The 25,414-nt window shown below is 46.9% G+C and overlaps 2 protein-coding genes across 2 annotated transcripts in view; one reads left to right on the top strand and one right to left on the bottom strand.

The window, feature by feature from the left end:
* sbno2b (strawberry notch homolog 2b) overlaps window positions 1–1,115 on the bottom strand; it is a 55,409-nt gene extending 54,294 nt beyond the window's left edge. The window contains exon 1 of the mRNA XM_018728208.2: window positions 957–1,115. The gene's annotated coding sequence lies outside the window, so the exon portion shown is untranslated. The remainder of the gene's footprint in view (window positions 1–956) is intronic.
* Window positions 1,116–10,151: 9,036 nt separating this feature from the next.
* Window positions 10,152–23,427, top strand: tm6sf2b (transmembrane 6 superfamily member 2b). The gene is made up of 10 exons (XM_018728091.1): window positions 10,152–10,243; window positions 13,916–14,019; window positions 16,304–16,401; window positions 16,781–16,884; window positions 17,113–17,195; window positions 19,776–19,900; window positions 20,012–20,113; window positions 20,382–20,474; window positions 21,818–21,937; window positions 23,218–23,427. The coding sequence occupies exons 1-10, from the start codon at window positions 10,152–10,154 to the stop codon at window positions 23,425–23,427; spliced, it is 1,131 nt and encodes a 376-aa protein (XP_018583607.1).
* The last annotated feature ends 1,987 nt before the right edge of the window (window positions 23,428–25,414 follow it).

Below are 25,414 nucleotides of genomic sequence, written 5' to 3' on the forward strand. Positions count from 1 at the left end.
TGGCAGCACCGTGCTCGGGAACCTCTGAAGCGGCACTGGGCAGACAGCAGCCCTGTCTTTTACAACATCGTGCGATGTGTCCAGCCTCCAGGTGTGCGTCCAACGCTGCACTGAGACCACGAGGAGGACACTTCATTTGTGAGACATGATGAGCTCAGCTCCTCCTCTCCATGGATCACACACAGCCCACCACTTGATAGCTCACAGCTTACTCACTTTAGTTTAAAAACAACAACAACAACGCAACAGAAGACACCACCATGCATGTCACATGTGTTTAACCACCTGAGGCTGAGGGCTGTCAGTGATGAAATACGTGACCAAAGAAGTGGCACGAACTAGAAGATGCCCGCCGCCATACTCGGTTGGGTTGAGAGACGAGTGTAATTCCAGCGCAGCGCAGCGCAGCGCCTCGCGGGGGGGGAACCTACCTTAGGCTTTTGGCGTTACTTTGTGACGCTGAGCTACTTGTTTGATAGCTCCTCAGGCGGTTTTACCGGACACCGAGTCGGCGCGATACCAAAGTTGGCACGTGACACTGCGCGAAGCCCGCGAATTTCACAGGAAACTACAGGTGAGAAGAAGTGCTCCGGTAGTTAGTGGCGGGCCCCCCGGCGGCGGCGCAAAGTTCCACGGCCAGGCGCTAGCCTACCGCGTCGTCGTCGTGCAGCCAGCAGGCAGTAACAAAGCAGAAAAACGAACAAAGCGCCACGGCCCGGGGGGCTACAGTCCACTGGGGCTTCGCACATGCGTCAGTTACTAGAGAGCAGAAAAGGACAGGGGAGTGCGTCCTTTCCCACAGTAACACAGGGAGCGGCTAAAGAGTCACGGTCACCCTCAGGGAACGTTGTTAGTCTCAACTCCGAAGTGTTAGCATTAGCTACCTGACACATTCCTCGTCGGCGAACGGAACGGCAAGCAGCCATCTAAATTAAACAACTTAGCGAGTCACTCACCTTGCGAAATTTACGGTTTCTGTACTCTCAATCGCCTTCGAAGGTGGTTTGCCGCACCGGGGTTCGTACTGGTCGAGCAAAACTTGGATTTTTTCGTCATAAATTGTTACTGTGGTTTGTTTTTCTTACTTCCTGATAGACGCCGCCATCTTGAATTGAATTGACACTTCCGGCTGTGACGTCACGCAGCGATCGCTCGAGCCACGCGTCCAGATTTTCCATTTTCTGTGAGTTCCGCTGTGCAGCTGATGAAGGGAAACGCGGTTCTGGACGGCTTATGTTTAAAACGAGTGATCTGTCACAGTGAAGGCAATTGCAAGCTTTTTGCTATATAGCTACACAGCACAACTACACGGTAGTTTCTTCCCTTGTCATCTTACAAGCATTGCATAGATGATTGAGTACAACATTAACACTGTAGGGAACCTGAACAGAATGTCTTTGGACTGTGGGAGGAAACCAGAGCACCTAAAGACTTACACTGCTAGATACACTACTTACAATGGGTCACTCATCCATACATCAGTGGAACACGCTCTCTCTCTGTGACACTCACACACTATGGGTGAACCTGAACGGCTTTGGACTGTGGGAGGCAACCAGAGCACCCGGAGGAAACCCACATAGACACGGGGAGAACACGCAAACTCCACACAGACTGAGCAGGGAGTGAACCCACCTCCTCTCGCATTACCCAGGTGCTGTGAGACGGCAGCGCTACTCACTGTGCCACCGCGCCGCTGAAATACTGCCATCTGGGAGAAACCGCTGTATGTCAAGTTAACGTTCCCATGTTCGAGCTGTGGTAAAAAAGACCAGGGTTATAATTAACCTTTTCGTAAATTTTGCAGCCTTCACAATAACCAGAGGCTGTTCAATCAACCACCTCCCAGTTGTGGCTGCAGAGGTGCAAGCTGCATATAAAATTTTGTAACTGCGGGAAAAAAAAAAATTTCTTTAGGCAGTAGGTTGCAAAAGACATTGTTGTAACCTTTGAAGGATGTTATGCCGTGTCTTATAGAGGAATAACAGCCGAGCCAGGAACACCATTGGCCCAAAAGTAAAGACTGTCCCAGGTTTTGCATAACTTTTTTATCCTACTTGCTCACTGGCAGTCAGCGTTTAGCCTATTTGTTCCCTGGTACGTGTTACACAGGTAACTTCGAAAGCGGTCTGTGTGTGTGGGGACAGCTGGGAATGAAGTGTTGTGTAGTGTCCTGGTTACAGTTGCTGCCCTCGGACCCAAAGGTCGCAGGTTTGAATCCCATCTCTGGCTCTAGTAGCCTTGAGCAAGGTACTTCCCCCCCCCCGAAAAAATGCTCAAGTAAAGTTACCCAGCTGTACAAATGGGTAAGTAATTGTGGGTAGATTAACACTGTAAGTTGCTTTGGAGAAAAAGCATCACCCACATAAATAAATGTCCTAATCTACTCCACAATCATATTAGAGCAGCTGCTAATAAAACATGATGATATTACTGTGCTGTTTGTTGCTCATTTGGTATTAATTAAAAAAAAAAAATTGATTCCATTATGAAGTTGCCTGGTCATCCTGCCCTTGTTATGTTTCCAGCAATAAAGCATTGCATTTTAAATTATAGATTCAAAGTGAGTAACTGTGGATCTCTCAAGTCAGAGTTATTTTCATTCTGCACATGAATCATATGTACACACTTATTATATGTGTATTGAAAATCATCTCTGAAAATATTAATTTCCTTAATTGAACTCTATGTTAAAGCCAGGTATGCCCATACCTTGCAAATGTTTAACAGATATTTTACATTGTGCCAGTTTTTCATACATTTTGTATTAAAATTCAATAGACTCTGAGACTAAAAGAACAATGATATACATAGCATATAAAACATGTGTATTAACACCTATTCTCTGTCAGTAACTAGTAATATTGCTTTGTATAGATACCAGTAAAGTATCACTAGCTGGACCCAAACCATCACAGTTGTTCATCAGCTGTGTGTAGTTAAATTTTTAATATTCTAATATAATTATTTTATACATCAGTGCTGTATTGTTTCTTTGAAATAAAGTTAAACATTCTTGAACTGCAATTGTTTTTATCAGTTTTGAGGAGGTGTTTTAGGGTCACGGAAATAATCAGTCCCAAATTCAATACGCCATGATTTAAAGAGCAGCATAATTTGCATACATAAGATCTATGCAGGGTTTTTTTTTTTTTAACATTACGAATCATTTGAACAACCGATGAAGAATCGCATCATTTTTGGTTGCCTATGTTCTTATCTTCTACTCAGCATTTCTCTTGGAAGATGGCCAGCTGTTTCCAGTAAAGCATGTCTTCCTGGTATGATTATACTTAACAAACAAAGGAAGCCAGAGAGTCAACAGTGTGCTGCTATTAAACTGCTGAGTAGTACTTTAACAGTTTATGAACAACAGAGGGGATCACATTAAATGTCAGGAGCACATCTCTCCTCTCTCCATGGGCCATAAGTTTCTTTTTGTAAGTGTTAATATGCATATTCCATCAGCCTCTCAAAGTGATCAAACTTTCTATACACTCTATAAAACTGTGACTGGAACGAAACTCGGGACATAAAAATGAACTATAAGCACAATTGGCACCGCCATAAACGGGTCAGGTAGTCTTGATATATACACACACACACACACACACACACACACACACACACCTTCTGAACCACTTGTCCCATACAGGGTCGCGGGGAACCGGAGCCTATCCAGCAACTCAGGGCGTAAGGCCGGAGGGGACACACCCAGGACGGGACGCCAGTCCACCGCAAGGCACCCCAAGCAGGGCTCGAACCCCAGACCCACCAGAGAGGAGGACCCAGTCCAACCCACTGCGCCACCGCACCCCCGAGTCTTGATATACACACACACACACACATTTTCAGAACCGCTTGTCCCTTACGGGGTCACGGGGAACCGGAGCCTACCCGGCAACACAGGGCGTAAGGCCGGAGGGGGAAGGGGACACACCCAGGACGGGACGCCAGTCCACCGCAAGGCACCCCAAGCAGGGCTCGAACCCCAGACCCACCAGAGAGGAGGACCCAGTCCAACCCACTGCGCCACCGCACCCCCGAGTCTTGATATATTCTGCTTGAAATACACAGCTTTTGGGACTAGTTGAATTTTTTAAAGTTTGATTTGCAGTGTTTCAAATGCCAAGCAAACAGATGCAACGATTTCATCATCATCAAATAGTTTGTAAGAATGAAACACTACTAGTTACATAGTCTTAAAGCTGCAATGATCAAAATACAGAATTATTTTTGGGCATTCTGTGTTTTCAAATGATAAATAACATTTTTTAAATATCTGCTAGTATTATAATCCATCATTCGAACTGATCACACTGATCTCACACATTACATTTAACTTCCACTTTCCTTGTCTTTGGAGTTCCCCAAATTCAGTGAAAAAAAAAAGGATATAATATTTCAGTGATTTTACTGTACATGCCTTTTTGAAAAACTGTGCGTGGTACATCTAATCGGCATGTATTTTGTCACATGCGAAATTTGCTTCCTCTCAAATGTTTTTTCGAGAAATTACCCATATCACGGGGACCTTTTTGCATTAATTGAACCAATGAACATGACAAGAGTAGATGCATAAAAGTTTATCTGAACAGTGATGATTCCTAATCACCTTACAAGTAATTTTTTTAAAATATATATAACATTTACGTTACATCACACAAGTAGCTGTGTAAAGGTTTATTCATTGTTTAACAGACATCCTCTTAAGGTTATAGAGCATGAACATTTACATATTACTTGAATTTAAGAGATGATGGGCGAAGTGAGTCTGGAAGAGGTGAGTTTTAAGATCCTTTTTAAATGAGGAAAGAGATTCAGCAGTTGTGAGTGAGAGGGGGAAGTCGTTCCACCACAACGGAGCCAGAACCGAGAACCTACGCGCTTTACCTTTTGTGTGTGTGACCACGAAGTAGGCAGATGTGGAGGAGCGTAGCAGTCTGGTTGGGGTGTAGCGGATGATCAGGTGTTGATGCTTTTGTAGGTCATAACCAGGGTCTTAAATTTGATTCAGGCACCTATAGGAAGCCAATGCAGAGAGACGAGTAGAGGAGATGCATGCGAACGTTTCGGCAAGTCAAACACAACTCCTGCAGCAGCGTTCTATATCAGCTGTAGGAGTTTGATGGCAGTAGCAGGAAGGCCAGATAGGAGAGAGTTGCAGAGTCCAGATGGCATGTCACCATGGCCTGGACAAGTAATTGGGCAGAGTCAGTAGTGATGGTAAGGATGGATCCTGTGGATGTTATGCAGGCTGTATGTGCAGGTTTGGGTTGTGGCTTCGATGTGCTGAGAGAAAGACGGACTTGAGTCAATCATCACTCCCAGACTCCTAGCCGAGGAGGTAGGCAAAATGAGTGAATTGTCCAGTTTGATCGAGAGGTCGTGACAGGAAAACAGGCCAGCTGGGAGGTGTAGGATCTCTACTTTGGAGATGGTGAGTTGTAAGTGATGATCAGACATCCAGGCAGAGATAGCAATGTGCGTGGAAATGTCTGATGCTCCAGGTGAAAAGGAGAGGAAGAGCTGGGTATCATTGGCATAGCAGTAGTAGGTGAATCCGTGGGAGGTGATGACAGGGCCGAGGGAGGAGGTGTAGATTGAGAAGGCCCAGTACCGAGCCCTGCGGGACACCAGTTAAGAGAAGCTGAAAAGGTGAACGGGAACCCTGCCAGACCACTTGGTAGGATCCTTCTGATAGGTAGGACTCAAACCATCTTAGTGCTGTTCCTTTGATCCCAAGCTGACTAAGAGAGGAGAGTAGAATCTGGTGGTTGACAGTGTAGAACGCTGCAGACAGGTTGAGAAGGATGAGGACTGAGGAGAGCTGCATGGAGAGCATCAGACACTGCCAGGAGCAGTGTCTTGGTGGAAATGTCCAGCTTTGAATCCAGACTGATACCTGTCGAGGAGATGGTTCCGGGTGAGGAATGCAGATAGTTGATGACAGATTGCCTGTTCCAGAGTTTTTGATGGAAAGGGGACGAGGGAAACTGGACTGTAGTTCTGGACTGAGTCAGGAAGAGAGGACTTCTTTACCAGAGGTGAAATGAGGGCACTTTTGAAGGGAGATGGGAAGCAGCCAGAGGAGAGCGAGGAGTTGATGATCTTGGACATGAAGGGGAAGAGTTGTGGGGAGATGGTCTGTAGGAGTGTCAGTTTTTGGTTGCCTTGCCTAGTTTCTACATTACGGCTATGATACGCTGCTGTAAAACTTTTTTTTCCTGCACACATTCTCTAGAGATAAAATGACGAAATTCTGATTAGTGCCAAACATCTTTTGCAAGAGCGCACTCACAGCATTTTCAAGAAACGAAAAACACGACTTTCCTCAACATCTTTGCGCTTCCAGAGCCGTGTACCTCACAGACTAATAATAATAATTAAAAAAAACATAAATAAAAATGTAGCATATTGCTTTGGATACTCACTTGAAAACATAACATTCTCTCTCACACACACACACACACAGAGTCTGAAATCGCTTGTCCCGAGCAGGGTCTCGGCAACACAGGGCGTAAGGCCGGAGGGGGAGAGGACACACCCAGGACGGGACACCAGTCTAACGCAGGGCACCCCAAGCAGGACTCGAACCCCAGACCTGCCAGAGAGCGGGACCTGGCCGAACCTGATGCACCAGCGCAACCCTCCTCCACATAACCTTTTGCTTTCCCTAATTCTCACTGTATGAGTTCTGAAAGCCTCATATATGCCAGCAGCACCGAGCTCCACGTGAGGGACACAGCCTCCCTGAGGAGCACAAACAGGCCTCTTGTTATGTCCATTCTATGTGCTGTTATGAAAATGTCCTTCTAACCACAGTCTTTGTTTTTTTTTTTTTTTATAAAGCTTTTCCAGCCAGGGCCTCCAGCCCTCGTCTCTCAAACACCGTTAGAAATCTTTGTCCATCATTTCACTTTCTCATACATCTCGTGCACAGTTCTCTTGTACCCACATGTATATTGATTCACAGCATCTGGCACATGAGTATTATTAGTGGCATCACGAGGGTTAGTGTCACCCAGGGCCGTAACTCAGGCCTCCTCCCTACCAGACCATACAGGATCCTTAGAGATGTCTTTCTAATCATAATGTTACTCGTAAATCGTAATTCCTATATGGCTGAATGTAATGGCAATTAGCGACATAAACAACTAGCAAAATTCAAATTACACATTTAAAATACAATCAAACGCACAGCCTAATGTATTTACATTTAGACATAGTCAAGTCATGCGGTTAACTAAGTGAAAATTCGGAAAGAAAACAATATAGAATTCGAAGTAAAAACGTTTAAGAACCCCATCAAATTTTAATGTTATTGATCCAGGTTCACAAATACTAATTACTACCACAACACTGTAGCTAAAACACCAGAAAATGTGACAAAATCAGCGACTGTAATAAAGACAGCACCGGCGACGGCGACGGAAACAGAAGCGCGTGCTTGCAGCGCGTGCGGACGAAACCACGTGATTCCAAGCGTCACTGTAATTGGGTAATAATGAGAGCTCTGAGCGGAGCGCATTAGAAGGTTCGAAAAATAAAAGAGCGCAGTTTTATCCTTGTTGGTACATTGATACGTGTAAGCTGGGCTTTATTACGAAGAATGTTTTCGTTCTTATAACAACAGGGATATTTTATACAAAATAATACATTTCTGCTGAAACACTGCACAAACATTTCATAGACAGTCATTTTGGTGTCACCCGGTGCGCTCCGCGCTTCCCCCAGTGACGCACTCACTGTTATTATAGGTAAATAAGAGAGACGTAAGAAGAAAAGCATGGATTCAAACACAGTACCTGTAGCGATGGAAAGCTCGTGGATGTGCCGTTGGCGAGTGGCGTCTTCTACTGGACAGAGTGTGTAACAGCAGGGGAGCCAATTTCCGCAGCGCGCGGTACGCGCACAAAGTCACAAAGTGTTTCTTACACGCGATCTGAAGTGGAATTCGTCTAAGAAGTGCACGAGCTGTCAGCCGAAATGCACTAAATCATCCTCTCATATTGTCAACAAGGTTACAAACACCGGAGTTGACACCGAAAACGAGTTCTCTGAGCTGAAACGACCGCGGGGCGCGCGCGGCAGCTGCACGTGGCACGTGCGGAGCGGATATCGGATAGGAGTCGGACTCTGTGTGTGTGTGTGTGTGTGTGTGTGTGTGTGTGTGTGTGTGTGTGTGTGTGTGTGTGTGTGTGTGTGTGTGTGTTCTCCACAGGACATTTCACTTTTATTACGCAAGTAATAAAAAGCAAAGCGCGCAAAGAGGACGCACGTATTATTATGATATTTATCGTGTATTTTGGGCGCGCGCGCACACACATATATTTACGTCAGACACTTTTCTCCAAAGCGACGAACACACACACACACACTTTCAGAACCGCTTGTCCCTTACAGGGTCACGGAGCCTACCCGGCAACACAGGGCGTAAGGCCAGAGGGGAAAGAGACACACCCAGGACGGGATGCCAGTCCGCCGCAAGGCACCCCAAGCGGGACTTGAACCCCAGACCCACCGGAGAGCAGGACTGCGGTCCAACCCACTGCGCCACCGCACCCCCAAGCGACGAACATCTCATAGAAAATACAATGTGTTCATTAAATCAGCAGGAAGAGACACTTAGATGCAGACGCGTTTGTTTCTTTCCACCATGAACCAATGTACTACTGTACATCACACGAGTAGCTGCATAAAAGTTGATCTGAATAGTAACGATTCCTAATCACCTTCCTAGTTGTTTTTTGAAAATACATATATATATATGTACGTATTGTCCCAAGCTGGGGCACAGGGAGCCAGAGCCTAACCTGGCAACATAGGGCATAAGGCTGGAGGGGGAGGGGACACACCCAGGACGAGACGCCAGTCCGCCGCAAGGCACCCCAAGCGGGACTCCAACCCCAGACCCACCGGAGAGCAGGACCCGGTCCAACCCACCGCGCCCCCTTTTGAAAATATATAACATTTATATTACATTACAGGGTTAGCAGCGTAAAGGTTTATCCATGGGGGCGGGTATGGTACGGCGGCGTAGTAGTTTGGACCGGGTCCTGCTCTCAGGTAGGTCTGGGGTTTGAGTCCTGCTGGGGGTGCCTTGCAATGGACTGGCATCCTCTCCTGGGTGTGTCCCCTCCGCCCCAGCCCTTTGCCCTGTGTTGCCGGGCTAGGCTCTGGCTCCCCGTGACCCCATATGGCCTAAGTGGTTCAGACAATGTGTGTGTGTGTGGGTTTATCCATTGTTCAACGGCTATGATCTCAAGGTTACAGAGCAAGAACATTTACACCTTACATAAACTTAAGAGAGGATAGGTGAAGTGAATTCAGAAGAGTTTCAAGACTCTTTTTAAATGTGTAACACTACACTTTGATCTTAGCCAAAAGACTGAGAAGCCATGTGTAACACACATGGTTTCTGAGTAAGACTGTGGCCCAGTTATTGGTAGGCAGACAATGAAAGGAGAATGAGTAGGGGTTAGGGTTAGGATCGGTACAAAGCGGGTCACACGAGATGATTGTGATGCTGTAAAGCAGGATGTGGACGGATTAGGCTGTGCGGTAGCAGGTACAAGAACCTTTTAAAACCCCGGGATAATCCGCTGCACACCGACATACCTCTCTGAGCCCCGCAAAGAAGGTGCACCTTCACACACACACACACACACACACACACACACAGAAGGCAGCGAGCCCACGGAACACCGGCCCAGCTTTTCTCCACTGCGACTTACACACGTTTACATTGCTTGCTCGCTCCTTTTTACTGGAGGAACTTGGGGTAAGTGCCTTGCTCACGGCTACTGCAGCTCGAGGTGGGATTCGAACATGCAACCAAAGGCAGCAGCTCAAACCCTAACCCTGTACCGGCTGCCTGCTTCTCAAGAGGTTCTGGACCTGTTTGTGGGCCCAACTTTTTGACTGAGTCAGCGTGATTTCAGCATAAAGTCCCTTTTTCACCTGTTTTCTCTGTTTTATTCCCACAGGGCGATAAGAGCTTCTCAGGTTCTGTCAATAACGTGTGTATGTGCGGGCGCATTATTATTAGGCAGCTGTCATTCATGCTGAGGACCCCCCCACACGCCCAAGAAGCTGGCTGAGTGACTCACTGTCATTTCTTTGCCCCCCCACCCCCCAATTTCGGGAAGATGGACGTGTCGCAAGAAGTGTGTATTTTCCTTTCGTCCCTGTCCGCCCTCGCGGTTCTCTACACCATGAACAACGTGCCTGCCTTCCAAGGGTAAGTGCTCTTGCAGCGACCTTCCACCCTCACCATTTTGCTCCGACTTATTGACACGTTTGACAGGAGTGACAAGGGAAACTTTAGACAATGTGCACGAAATAGTAAGAGTCTTCAGAGCTCAGTCAGTCAGTCAATCAGTCAGTCAGGCAGGCAGTCGGTCAGTCGGTCAGGCAGGCGGTTGGTCGGTCGGTTGGTCAGGCAGTCAGTCAGTCAAGCTGTTAAGCAGTCAGGCATTCAGGCAGGCAGTCAGTCTGTCAGTCAGGCAGTCAGTCAGTCAGTTGGTTGGTCAGCCAGCCAGTCAGGCATTCAGGCAGTCACTCAGTCAGTCGGTCGGTCAGCCAGGCAGTCGGTCGGTCTGCCAGCCAGTCAGTCAGTCAGTCAGTCGGTCAGTCAGCCAACCAGTCAGGCATTCAGGCAGTCACTCAGTCAGTCAGTCGGTCGGTCGGTCGGTCAGTCGGTCAGCCAGGCAGTCGGTCGGTCTGCCAGCCAGCCAGTCAGTCAGTCAGTCAGTCAGTCAGTCAGTCAGTCAGTCGGTCAGCCAACCAGTCAGGCATTCAGGCAGTCAGTCGGTCAGTCAGTCAGTCAGTCAGTCGGTCGGTCGGTCGGTCAGTCGGTCAGCCAGGCAGTTGGTCGGTCAGTCAGCCAGGCAGTTGGTCGGTCTGCCAGCCAGCCAGTCAGTCAGTCAGTCAGTCAGTCAGTCAGTCGGTCGGTCGGTCGGTCAGTCGGTCAGCTAGGCAGTCGGTCGGTCTGCCAGCCAGCCAGTCAGTCAGTCAGTCAGTCAGTCAGTCAGTCGGTCAGCCAACCAGTCAGGCATTCAGGTAATCAGTCGGTCAGTCAGTCAGCCAGGCAGTCGGTCGGTATGCCAGCCAGCCAGTTAGTCAGTCAGTCTGCCAGCCAGCCAGTCAGTCAGTCAGTCAGCCAGTCACTCAGTCAGTCAGTCGGTCGGTCGGTCGGTCAGTCGGTCAGCCAGGCAGTTGGTCGGTCTGCCAGCCAGCCAGTCAGTCAGTCAGTCAGTCAGTCAGTCAGTCAGTCGGTCAGCCAACCAGTCAGGCATTCAGGCAGTCAGTCGGTCAGTCAGTCAGCCAGTCAGTCAGTCAGTTGGTCGGTCGGTCGGTCGGTCGGTCGGTCGGTCGGTCGGTCAGCCAACCAGTCAGACATTCACTCAGTCAGTCAGTCAGTTGGTCGGTCGGTCGGTCGGTCGGTCAGCCAGGCAGTCGGTCGGTCTGCCAGCCAGCCAGTCAGTCAGTCAGTCAGTTGGTCGGTCAGCCAACCAGTCAGGCATTCAGGCATTCAGGCAGTCACTCACTCACTCAGCCAGGCAGTCGGTCGGTCGGTCGGTCGGTCGGTCAGCCAACCAGTCAGACATTCAGGCAGTCAGTCAGTCAGTCGGTCGGTTGGTCGGTCGGTCGGTCGGTCAGTCGGTCAGCCAGGCAGTCGGTCGGTCTGCCAGCCAGTCAGCCAGTCAGTCTGTAGTCCACTGTGTCTTTGTGTCGCCACGAAGTCGCAGACGGTCCGCCACAAAGTGTTTTTTTTTAAATCCACCTCTAGGTGGCGCCAGACGCTCATTACAAATACGAGACGCGCTGCAATAGCAGGATTGTTCTGTTCCGTCTTTTCCTCGTTTAGTTCTCGGTCACGTTATGGAGGCTCAGGATGGGGCGGCTTTATACAATCAGTGGCAGTACTACTACCACTACTGTAGTTGTAGTAGTAGTAGTAGTAATAATAATAATGGGGGGGTGCAGTGTGTTCGACGGGGTCCTACTCTCCAGTGGGTCTGGGGTTCGAGTCCTGCTTGGGGTGCCTTGTGATGGACTGGCGTCCCGTCCTGGGTGTGTCCCCTCCCCCTTCAGCCTTTCGCCCTGTGTTGCTGGGTTAGGCTCCGGCTCCCCATGACCCCATATGGGAGAAGCAGTTTCAGATGGTGTGTGTGTGTGTGTGTGTGTATAATAATAATAATGATTCATACTCTCTCAGTGTCTCTAACTGCCTGCCCAAGTCAAGATCACAGTGAATAATAATAATAAACAATTATTTTCAGCACAAAAAAATAATAATGGTATTATTGACAATATGTAAATGTATTATTATTATTATTATTATTATTATTACTGTTAGGCTACCCCAGTCAATAGTATGTTTGTGAAAGAGGGTAAACGATGGAGACCTTTATCTTCTATCGATTTTGTTATTCCATTATCCACAGCTCACTGGCTTTGGGTGAGGAATGAGGTGAGACCAACGCTGATCAGGAGGCACTCTGGAAATGTTTCACATTTGCCGCGGAGGTTTAATCCTAATCACAGCGCTCTCACCGCGCTGCTTAGGCAAAATCAGCCGAGAAACGCACTCACGCACACGCGGGCACGCACTCAAAGACAAACACGCCGCCCTGCTCCGTCTCCGTGCCTGACGCTGATCCCGTTCCCACGTCAGAAGATTAGTACTGTTTGCTGACATCCGGTCACCTTTCGAAGTAAAAAGGTGTCCGATACGAGCCAAGAGCATTATTTCACACACCGGGAATCATTAAATGGATAACGCTGTTATCAAGAACAGTTCATTTAATAACATAACTTCACACCGGAGTGTGTTACTGCACGATAACACCAATGGCTCTTCTTGAACCTCGGGGTGTACGAACAGCGAGTGACCGTTAGCCGAGGCCGCAGGGACAGCGCGATGAATTTCTCCCGACGGGCGGTATACAGTGTACTCTGTGTATTTGCACACTGTATTGCACGCATACATTTCAGGCCGCTGTGGCCCGACGCCCCGCCGTTTGTGGGCACCTTGACACTTTCTCACACAATGTACACCGCGAGCGAAATAACTTGCGTTTTATAGGCCCGTATATTGTTGGAAGAAATCAATAGAAGCTGCTCTTCACAATGACTCCCCCTTAAATCTGAGCCAGGAGCGCAACAATGGTGAGGCTCCGATCCCTCTGCCGCCATTTACGCGGTGATCTCGGGGTCAATCGGAGACCGTCGGGGAGGAGTGGAGGGAGGCGCTCTGGGCCGACGGAGCCCTTTTTCCCTCGCAGCTGGGTGGTCCGTGCACAACTTAGTGTGTGTGCGTGTAGAAATAAGCAGCCTTGGGCGCCGCGCAAGTGAGACGGGCCCTCGTGACCCCTGCCTAGGGGAGCCTTCGGCCCGGAGCCCTGTGGCCTTTGTGGTCGGGGGGTGTAGGATGAAGCTGCCTGATAGCCCCCCTGGCTGCGCAAGCAGTGCGGTCTTGTACTACCAGCTTCATGAGGACAAAGAGCTCTTTGGATCGCTGTGGGAAAGCAGCGTGATTATACTAATGTTGGTGATGCTTATGGAGCCAAAGAAAAAGGGGGCAACGATGGCCCCCTGTTCTCCTGGCTGCGAGCTGTTTGCCACACGCGCACCGTGTGTATGTCGTGCGCTTCCACGCCTCGCGCCACGTCTCCTGACACTTCGTGTGGTCATTTCGATGGTCTCGGTCCGACTTTTCAGCAGCACTGAAAGAATAAGTGCTAAAACCTAGACGGGAACAAGCTGGAGAAGAGCAAAATAAAATGTCCCGTGGAAATTGCACAATGACATTTGCGGTGGATAAATGTAGATAAATCTATAAATTCTGCATTCTGCAACGAGGCTCATTTCCCTAAGCGCTCCTCTTCTGTTGTTCTTCCTGCTGCAGACCATTTGTCATTCTGGAAATTGGAGCGGTAGTGCTGGTGTTGGTGTTCCTCTTGGCCTTCCTCTCGGTCCGTCACAGGCCACCCAAAGATCTCCTTTTTTATGGTAAGGTCCAAAAAATTCATTGGTTTTCAACCGAATTCAAGCTCTACACCCCAATGCTAAAACCCAGTGACACTCTTTTGCGCCAAATGCCACATAGTTATTTATTTCCTTATACACCTGTATATGGGGGCACGTTCCTAAGTGGACTTTTACTTTATAAATGTAATCATTATTGATCAGAGCATCCTGAAATTTGCTTTGGTGCCTAAATCAAATTGCAATGTGCAGCAGAAACCTTGATCCCGGGATTTGCTGAACTTTATTTTGCTGAACACACGATATTGTTACTTACAATGATGAATTACATTCATTGTTCATTCATTTATCTGAAAGCAGCTTATCCTGCTCTGGGTTTTAGCCAGGGTGCAGTCTGGCCTTAGCTTGCTTGAGGTGAGAACGTGTAAATTCTCCGTACCCTGTTTTAATTTCAGCCTAACTTTGTCAATCTGTACATCTTTTTGGACTTTTAATTACATTCCCCTTTTATTCAGATGATTTTCTGGAGTTTTTTCCTGTATGCCTCATTGTTGGAGCCAAGTAAAACCAAGTTATGCAAAGCAGAGATTACAGAATATACGACAAGTATAATTCTCCGAGACGCGTAGTCAAAACTCTTTTACCGTAGTCCCGTTTCTCACTGTGCTTTGTCTGCAGCAGAGCTTTTCGAAAGAGAATGAAAAAAGAAAAACGACAGACTCGTGAACTCAGCATTCGCCACCCTGTTATCGTGGTGACGATTATCCGCTTATCTCACCTGTCAGGTGGTTCAGCTTAACCAAGACGGCCCTGCAGAGAGAAACATCACCGTCGTCTGCGTGTGTTTGCCCACGTGTCTCTCCCATTAGACCCACGTTTGCGTGCGACTCTCTGTTCTGCCGCTTTGCCAAAGCTCTCTTTTCGATACATTCAGGTTGTTTTGCAAAATCCTCTTAAAACAGTAGCAGTATTGCTGTGGCAATCGGTATAAAGTGTGGGAAACACTGGGATACAGCGCGGAATGTGGCAGATCCTGCACCATCACTAATAATTTATCCGTCTTCTTAACTACCTTCTTCCCCCCTTATCCTCTCTGCGGTAAGTACGTGTCGAAAGCTACAAGTTTTTTAAAGGAATTCGGAAGAACGCCGCAGTATAAATAGTTTAGGGGAAAAACAACAGGCAGAAATGTGTCTCTACAGAATAGTGGAAATAAGAAAACGGAGATACACTGTTTCACACACGGCACAAGTAATCTTTATCTGTGCCATACTCTGCCCTTAGGTATCTTCTTCCTTTCATTTTATTTCCCCTAATGCCACTTTTTATTCGTTTCCCTCAAACCCTTTGGGCTGCCTCACTGGGGTATTCTTTGCCTTTCTGAAGCGCCCTTTCGGTGACATGCAACTTTGAACCCTGGGAATACGAAGCCCTCAGCCTCCGGTGTGAATCTCCTTCGAACCCAACAGCTTGCAGACATCATTATCTCCTTCCACAGCGAGAGAAATCAATAGCTGTTCAGACGATTTTTTTTAATATATATACAGTGTGAGAAATCAAGGGTGGCTGGTTGTTGCAGGTTAACTCTTCACTGGCAGCTTGTGTTTGAACCGAGCCCTTCGGCACTGCGACGCCACATATGTCCGACATAATTAAAAGTAGTAGGAAGGTTTCTTTTCTTCTCTGATGATACCATTACAGTAATTTTTCCCTTCAGTAATTACAGATGGTAATTATTCCCTTTTCAGAATGTAAGAATATGAAACATTTCAAAATTTCAGCGCCTCCCAGATCTTTGTTGGTTTGGAAGTACCGTGGTGAAGAATGAGAAGCGTAGATTTGTGGAGTTGAACGTACTGTATGTGAGAGAGGTCATTAGTATGGTCCGATCACACACACACACACACACACACACACACACACACACACACACTTGCTGAAGCCGCTTGTCCCAAGCAGAGTCACGGCGAGCCGGAGCCTAGCCCGGCAATCCATCACAAGGCACCCCAGCCGGGACTCAAACCCCAGACCCACCAGAGAGCAGGACCCAGCCAAATCCGCTGCGCCACCGTGCCCCTCACGGTCCGATTCGAGAAGCTATATCTAGTAGAGTACATTAGTGAGCAGGTAACACGTTTGTATGGCACATATGATTGTATTGTACTGTATTTTTACTTTTTAATAAACTAACCCTAACTGGGATCCACGGGGAAGATCCAGGTTCTGTGTAAGACTGTGGGAGATAGACGTTGAAGCCGAGAGTGACCGAAAGGCTGCGCGTGACTGCATATATGTATCTTCTCGTCAGTGTGCGTTGAGTTCTCTTTCACCTGCATCATTGACCTGACCAGCGCCCTTGAGTACGACGGCTTCATCTCTGGCTTCATGGATTTCTACCGGGAAGCGGTGAGTATCAGGGTGGGGACTGCTGCTGTAGGGCTGCAAAGTGTGCGTGCCGTTTCCTTGCGCTTCTGGGATTTCATGAACGTCTCTCATTGGATAATGCCACTATTTTGAAAAGGACTCTACTTGAGATCATCTTCACCGTGAAACGTGGCTGCGAGTCAGTTTGTTACTGACATCTGCAAAAGCCAGATGACGTTGTTCTCTGTTAATGTGACGACTTTAGTTAATCGGTGGAGTTCAGAGAGATGAAAAAGCACAGGAGTGGACTGCGTTTCTCCATCAGGCGCAACTACAGCGCGGTGCATCACAAATTAATTCATGTACCTTAAAACGTTGTCTTCTGAACACATCCACACAGTACTTTTCCCATGTTCTGCAGGGGGAGCCGTACCTGGGCACAGCCTATGGTATCATGATGTGCTACTGGGATGGCGTTGTTCATTTCTTCTTGTATCTCCTCATGGTGCGCAGAATGGATATCAAGTAGGGCAGTTTCTATACCTTTTGTTTTGTCTTTCTGTACAATCCATTGTATTCCAGTGTCAGCATCACTTTTTCCCCTGTTGCCATGATAGTACTATAGAGTGCTTAGTTGTTTTCACTACCAAACAATGATTTCTTTTCCTAGACTTCCGCAGTTTCTCACACTCCAGTGTTAAACGCTAAGAAAGACATGTTGGAAAAGCTTGTGGTGGCACTGTCTCCGCGCAGGAAGCCGTACCGCAGCGTGGGCCTCTTCTGGGCTGGTTCCTTGTCAGCCAACATGCTTGTGTTTGTGCTCGGGATTGTCATCGGTAAGAGACCATCTCCCTGTATGAATAACATCAGGGTGGGATGCCTCTGTGCAAGTTTTTGCTAGGAGACACACACCGTCTGAACCGCTTGTCCCATGTGGGGTCGCGGGGAGCCGGAGCCTAACCCGGCAACACAGGGCGGAAGGCCGGAGGGGGAGGGGACACACCCAGGAGGGGATGCCAGTCCCTCACAAGGCACCCCAAGCGGGACTTGAACCCCAGACCCACCGGAGAGCAAAACTCGGTCCAACCCGCTGCACCACCACACCCCCCCCCTAGTTTTTTCTGGAACTACCTCTCTTAAATACTTCCTCGTCCGTGAATTTGATGTTTTAAAAGTGTATGACTGTATGAGGATCACAGCTATATTTCACATTGTATTTAACACTCCCTTTTATGAATAAGGCATTGGTATAAACAGTGCAGATAATAAACCGATAATTGGAGCAGTGCAGCAGGTTGGAATGAAAGAAGCAGACGTACAGTCCTCAAGAACGGATTTGGATGGCCCTGCCTTAGACCCAGGATTATAATCAGTGCAACATGTTCACGGCACTGTTGTTACAGCACTGGCGTGTACTGCCTGCAATCATAATGCGTGTGCTCTCTGTTGTCAAGCAACAGCTGAACACACTCTTTGTCAGCATTGTTTCAAAGATTTAAAAGCTCAGTTTGTTTTGTATTCCATCCAACACAAACATCGCTTCCTTCGGGTATTTTTGCACCTTTTCTTAAAAAAAACCCACGTTTTAGAAATGATCTAAGACTAGAATGTGTACGGTAAATAATACAGAAAGTTGTTCTAAGACTTCTCTACCCAAGGCCTCACACTGTACGGCTAATTTAATACAGGCTTCCCTCCTATAACAAAGGAACCTTGGGCTAACTGGTAAATGCTAAAATGCTATTTGTATCTTAAAATGAACGCAATCAGCTACTGACTCACGCTTACAAGAAACACCTTAATGACAACAACAATTTCAGTTCAAAATAGAAGCCTTGGTGATATCGAGCACCACGCAAAATAGGCATTTTCCCCACATGGGCTGTAGCTTTTTCTGTCTACCTTCATAGCCAGGTCCAGTTATATTTACATGTATTCATTTAGCAGACGATTTTCTCCAAAGTGACGTACATCTCGTAGAAAATACAATTAGGAGAAAGAGACAAGAGGCAAGAGGCTGGATCCGATTGCGGGGCAAGACAAGAGTCGTGGTTCGGGATGGGCGAGGTTTCAGGACCCCGGGTGCAAATGTCGTTCAGAGGGAGAATTCGAAGTCGGAATCGGGGTGGAGAGCAATGATCGGAACCGGAACAGTGGAGTCATGGGGCAAGGAAACACGGCAAAGAGTCACAGGCCACGTGCAGGAGTAGAGTGGACGGTTGTCTCGGGGTGATTCCGCAACCTGACAGCAGTGGGTGGGCTGTGTTTAGACCCTGTCTTGCTGATTCCTCCAGGTGTGTCTAACTGGGGCTTGGTTGGGGGTGTGACATGAAGAGTAAAAATGGATCACAGCTCTAAAGTATTATGCAATACATACCAGAATTTAAAAAAATTACAACAATGAAAGGAGAAAATAAAACAACAAAAGAAAAAAATGGCATTTAAAACTCACAGCCACAAGGGTATAAGTGGGGCTGCTGGTAGCACAATGGTTAGTGCTGTTGCCTTTGGCCTATAAGGTTGTATGTTTGAATCCCACCTTCAGCTGTTGAGCAAGGTGCTTACCCTGAATTCTTCTTGTAAAATTGCCCAGATGTATAAGCTTAACATTGCAAGTTGTTTTGGAGAAAAGTGTCAGCTAAATGAATAACAAAACCAAACCATTGTAGGTAATTGCTTGTGCAATGCAGAGTTATGCTGGTCCAGAGCCTATCTTGGAAGCTTAGGGTGCACGCTAGTTTTCACCCTGATTGGACACCAGTCCATCATAAACCCACACACTGTGGGCAGTTTAGAGTCTCCAGTTCCTCTGAAACACATGTCTAGACTGTGGAAGGAATCTTTTGTGAACACAGAGCAATCATGCAAACTCTACAATGGCTGAGCCGGAAACTGTGAGACACCTGCTATGCCACCATGCTGCTTTGGAACAACAAAATAAAACGACAGATTAAACAGAGAAAACAATGATAAGATAAATGATGAAGGTAAAATATATCGAAAAACATTTTACATGTATGAGCAATTTTGAACATGTGGGTCTTATACCGGGATTTAAAGGTTTCCAGAGCAGTCCTGAGATTCAGACTGCTGTTATGACTTGGTTTTGAGTAAGATTTTGTCCATATTTAGAAGGTAAGGAAGAAATCTTGTCTATTTGGTGAAAAATCATGTGTACTTTTTGTTGTTCAAGAACTCATTTATTTTTCCTGTTTAAAGAAAATTAAGTTATTTTTATTACAGTTCTTTTAATGGTAGATCTTCTGGAATTAATTATGCTTGTTATGTGAGGGAAACCTGTATTAATAAGCAAATGCTACATTGGATAACTTGATACAGAAAACAGGAGGAGTCTTCTGTGTTTCTGGTACAGCTATTCTAACGGCCATTGTTGATATAATGTGGTATTTCCATAGGTAAATATGGTGCTGAGATTCGTCCCGCTTTCTGGCTCAACATGCCATTCCTGTTGGTACCTCTGTGGGGGGCAGTCACTCTATTCTGCCGACCGAGAGAGCTGCCAATCATCTCAGCAATTACGGTAAGAAAACAGGATGGTGCCGGTGTGCTTCACTGGTGTATCCAGCTGCCCTGCTGTGGCCTTTACACGGTCCCATGTTTCCCTGAATATTTTGCTCTCATTTTGCCCCAGGTTGAGCGTGAACATAGGAAAGGCCTGTTCTCACGCCCTCTAGACCTGCTCCTCTTTGTCCTTCTGCTGGGCATCATGGGCTTCACTCTCTTCCGGGGCTTTGTGAGTGTAGATCTTGTCGAGGGTTTTTCGACTACAGTCCTGGAGGACTGAAACCAGCAGGTTGTTGTTCCAGCTGAACTGTAGAGCCTTTCTTAATTTTACTGTAAATATTGAATCACTTCAGATTTTAGTGAATTTAGTAGAGCTAGAGCTATGAACTCAACATTGCAGGACTGTAGCTGAATAGCCTGGGCCTAGACTGACCTTAGAGACTTTACTTCACTGTGATCTTCTTCCTCCCTTCTCCTTGTTCTTCCCTTCATTGCAGGTAGCCCTTGGTTGTCCTCAGGAGGTCTGCTCAACCTATGTCTCCCGGTATGAACCCTACCTGAAGGATCCAGCAGGGTATCCAAGGGTGATGGTGAGAACAGGACTACTGCGCCCTAATAGAGTACTCTCTTGTACTGTCCGCTTGTAAATCCGACACCTTCGACTTGCTCAAAATTAATTTTAGTCTCACTTCTCCGGCCTTCACATAACTCTGCTAACTCATGAAAAAGCAACATTTCATCATTACCTTGAGATGAGGTTATAAAGGGCTGATTTGATCTCACTTTCTTTAGTCTGAAAGGGAAACTGTTTTGCACAGATGGTAGGCCTCTCTGTACGAAGGCGCTAGCGTTCGGTTCTGTGTTGTGTCGTCGTTCTTCGCTCCAGTCAATAGGTTATCAAAAGTGCTCACTACCACTGGAGACTGTGCATGATGGTGAGTCATCGATCAGGTAGGGAACGGGGTGGCAGGCGCTTGATAAGCTAATCTCCCCCTCCCTTGAGTCCAAGAGTCTAAAATTAAAAGGCTGCCGCGGTGTGTGTGTGTGTATGTGTGTGTGTGTGTGTGTGTGTGTGTGTGTGTAAGAGGTTGCTGCTTAGGATGCTAATTTTCCTGTCCTTATTCACCTTTTTAATTACTGTCAGCGATAAATCCCAGCAGGCTGCCGATCCACAGCAGAACCAGTGGACATGCCCCAGAGGACACCGGGACACTTTCAATCAGCACGAACGTTGGCGACCAGCTAATTGTACTTCCTCATGGTCGTTCATGGAGATACGAAATAGTAGAAGCACAATGTGCATCTTGTACAAATGGCTTTTTTGGCGTTTTTTTAACGCTGGTTGAAATATTTACTCTTTTGTTGCAATCCTCCTGCATGTCTGTTATGATGTAAATGAGCTATTAGAGGTAGCGTGATTATAACTGCACACTCTTAACAGAGTTACCCCTGTGACAGTCTCTTTTATGTGCCTGCAGGGCCTGCTTCAACGCAGGCATAAAAACCAAGAGCACGAATAAGAGCGCGGAGGGGTTTACACCATCGGAAATGTCAGCAGCAGAAAATATGGATGCGGGCTTTAAAAACATAGTGAAAGGAACCGCGCACTCAATACGTTACTCACGGGCGCTGTCCGCACGGCTCTTAGAACAAGAATAAAAAGGGTCAAAGGCCTTTACATGCAGCATGTCTGCTATGCACTTTTAGCTTCGAGTGCTTTGTTTTTTCCAATTTGCGGCGAGAGAGGGTGATTTACTGTCATTTGGATGCCTGATAAATAGCTATTTATATTCCACAGGCTGCTTCAGCGCCTCTTTGTGTCCTGTGTTGCTGTCAGCAGCAGTGTTTGTGCTGTGCGAGTGCTCGTCCACCACGCAGAGTGCAGCCTCTCCGCAAACAGCACCTCTCACGTGTGATGTGATCCGTGCTGCAGATGCTGCTCTTCCTCTTTTACGGCCTGCCCCAGCTGACTGCGTTCGCCTATGGGCTGCGGACGCCAGGCTGCACCTGGATGGTCGATTGGACCGTGTTTTTTGCCGGAGCCGTGGCTCAGGTAGGACTCAGCACTTCGCGTACTGCTCTGCATTCTGTGAGCCACAGAGGTCAGAGACTCAAATCAGCTTCACGGCATATTCAAAAGGCTGGCGAGAGTATTTATCGTCTGTGAAACCGTCTCTCCGGCACAGGAATGAACTGCAATGAAATATCCGGGACAAAAAAATCTTTATTTGTGCACACCATTTCCCACCCACAAGACTGTGTTATCAAAACTCGTGCCAGATGGTTTAGTGTAATATGTAGATTACAGTTGGGTTCCTTTTATTCCAGCTCCCCCTGTAAAACAGGCTACCGCCCCCGGGGCTTTTGATCAAACGCCTGTCAGTCGAGAAGGACTGTCTGCAGCCATGGTCTGAGACCCTCTCACACAGCATGGTGGCTCAAGTGTACCGCGGTTCAGCTCTCTTAATCAAAGGAGTGTGGAGATCTCCCTGGACGAGCACAGAATCTCCTTTCTGGGCATGCTGGTTGTGTGCTCCTCGTACTAACAATAGGTGCAGAAACACAAAGTGGAGCAGGACACTGCGTATGAACCAGTTCACCTTGCCCTTTGAGAAATGCACCACATATCATCTTTGTGGGAAGCTGAAGATATATTTAGCTGTAGGATAACTGTTTTATGTGATGCAACATAACTTATTAGACAGAAATGATGGAAGAGAATGCATATACAGTACTGTACATTGGTAACCTTAAACATTGCTGGTACAAATTATATAGCTTTTTAACTGTAACCGTTTCATTGCTATAATAATCACTATTACACACACACTGGCTGCAGCCGCTTGTCCCAAACAGGGTTGCACTGAGTCGGAGCCTAACCCAGCAACACAGGGCATAGGGGGAGGGGACACACCCAGTACGGGACACCAGTCCGTCACAAGGCACCCAAAGCGGGACTCGAACCCCAGACCTGCCAGAGAACAGGGCCTGGTCAAGCCCGCCACACCACCGCACCCCCAATCCACATCACTCTTACATGATACCAATTTCAGATGAACTGTGACGATAAAGTAATACGAGGACAGACGTGCGAAGTAAAAGTTGATGAGCGTCAGATCAGAGCTGAGGCTGAACAATCCCAAGGTGCTGCGTGAAGAAGGTGGCCTTCAGGACACCTACAGGTGTGCAGCCTGGGAGTCTACTAAATATGGAGGCAAAGCTCATTCTAAAGCTTGAGTGCTGAGCGTGAGAAACACTGAAATGATTACGGTGTGTGTTTGACATGTTTTGCGGAACAGCTGTAATCCATTGTTGACCTTTCTCTTTCCTTAGTCCCAGTGGTCCCACATTGGAGCATCTCTCCACCCAAATACTCCATCACAATTCCAGACCCCGGGGGAGCGATGGTGGCCGGTCATGGTGCTCAACCTGCTGTACATGGCGGTGCCCCAGGTCCTAGCCCTGCGCTGCACTCACAGCCCTACTTTCTTTATGAAAAAAAACGCTGAGGATCACGCCAATGGTGCAAGTAAATTTAAGTAAATTCAAATTTAAGTAAATGCAACCAAAACCCCATCATCCACATCTTAGAAGCCTGTCTACTCTTGGAGCCATGGCGCTGTGACCCTTTCCCAGCAGCTTTCAGTGAACCCAAAACTCAGTTGACTGCATCACAGATAACTAACTACAGTTATTCACTGCAGTGTGTGCACCACCCTGAGTTCTTAATGATTGCAAATGATGGAATTCCTGGAGTATAAAACTGTACTTTACCAGAACTATAAACACATATTTCAGCACTTTCTGTTTCTAAGAATAAATAAAACTCCATTTCCACAAATGCATTGCACCTCACAAATTTCCACAAATCTCTGTGGAGGAAACTTTTTGTTTAATTACTAACCTGTCATCACTACATTTTGGAGTAAAAGTGTAATCTGTTTCTAAAGTAGATAAAATCATACAGAAACTAAGGCTGACATAATCACATATGCAGTATGATGGCCTGGAAACCATAGGTGCATTCTGTAAATAATCATAACTGACTGAAACGGAAAAAATATTGTGATTTCAACGATAAACCTGTACCAATAGGAAAAAAAGAATACAACCAGTGCTAATGTGCAAGACCTGTATGTCCGCTGATAGATTTGTCTCTAGTCATTATTCAGATCAGAGATCATTGGTAATGGTGGCCTTCAGTAATTACTATGGTGATAAAATCATCCCTGTAGAAATGATTAAATATAAGCATTTAAAAATAGATCTTACACATATGTGTAATTGCGCAATACATGTGGAAGTGAGAGCTAGTGGAAAGAATTATTAGCTGCCGTGTTTCTTACACGGAGACCGAATGGTGAGTGAAAAAGTCGAGTTGCAGGTTCTTCTCTCATGACACATGGGCTGTCATACCCAGCATTGTGTGAAACACTTTCATGTCTTCACTTGTGTGACAATGAGGTACATTTGCTTTGGTAAAGGAGCGTCACCAACTAGCCCACAGTCCCGCTCACTTATAAATCTTCCTATATCCTATTAAAGTATGTCACTGGATCTCCTGTACCGGTTCCCTCGTGGAGTCTGTTCCCTTGCCTTGCCGCTGTGACACGAAAAGATTAGTAGTAGCTGTCTGCTTGCTGGTGCAAGTCTATTTTTACACATGCTAATTCAAAAGCGTAGGTTTGACGGCGTTATACTGACATTGTCACGGTGCTTTATTTAACTCTACTCTCCGGTGTCTTCCTTTGCACACCAGTCGTTCGAGTTCGGCCCTTAAGCAGCAGTATTTTCGGCGCCATAAGGGAAGAGCGCCGTGTTACCTCACCGTCCACGTGAGCCCACAACATCTAACTATATATGACAATTAACTTGTTGCCTCTTGTGAAGTTACTTTATGTCACAAATTTGACTTTCGTGGCCCTTGAAAAAGCTTTCGAGTTTAATCTATTCTGTATAAAAACGAGAACATTTCCCTGACTTCACTGTGGACGCAAACCGCTGTCACCTACACACAGAAGGTTCCAGCAAATCTCCAATCCAGAGGTGCTCTGCCGTTCACCACTCAGAGGCCTTTCTGATCCACTAATCAATCAACCGATCAGCTACTGCATATTGCAACTCCTTGTACCTCAACGCCAGTGACTGTCTTCTACCATCTTCACTAGTTTCGTACAGATTACTTTTATAATGATACATATTATTACAATACTTCATTATAATTAAAGCCAGTTCCAGTACACGGCTGACCTCTTATTATAACTGATAATAAAGACCGAAGATTTTGAAAATTCTTAATGTAATTTTCATGTTATACATGCACTTTAATATTCAATATCCAGATATCCCCAAAGGAAAACTGTCACTCTTTCGCTGCAAAGCGTGACGAAAAACCGAGGCGCGTTTCCGAACTCCTCCTCAGCAGCTTTTTTCCTGCTGACGCGCGCCGCTGCTCGCGCACAGCGGTGCACTCCCGCGTGACGGACGTTCCAAATGAACGTCGGCATCTCCGAACCTCGCGGAGTCTCGC

The sequence above is a fragment of the Scleropages formosus genome, chromosome 9, assembly GCF_900964775.1.
Source record: "Scleropages formosus chromosome 9, fSclFor1.1, whole genome shotgun sequence".
Lineage (NCBI taxonomy): Eukaryota > Metazoa > Chordata > Actinopteri > Osteoglossiformes > Osteoglossidae > Scleropages > Scleropages formosus.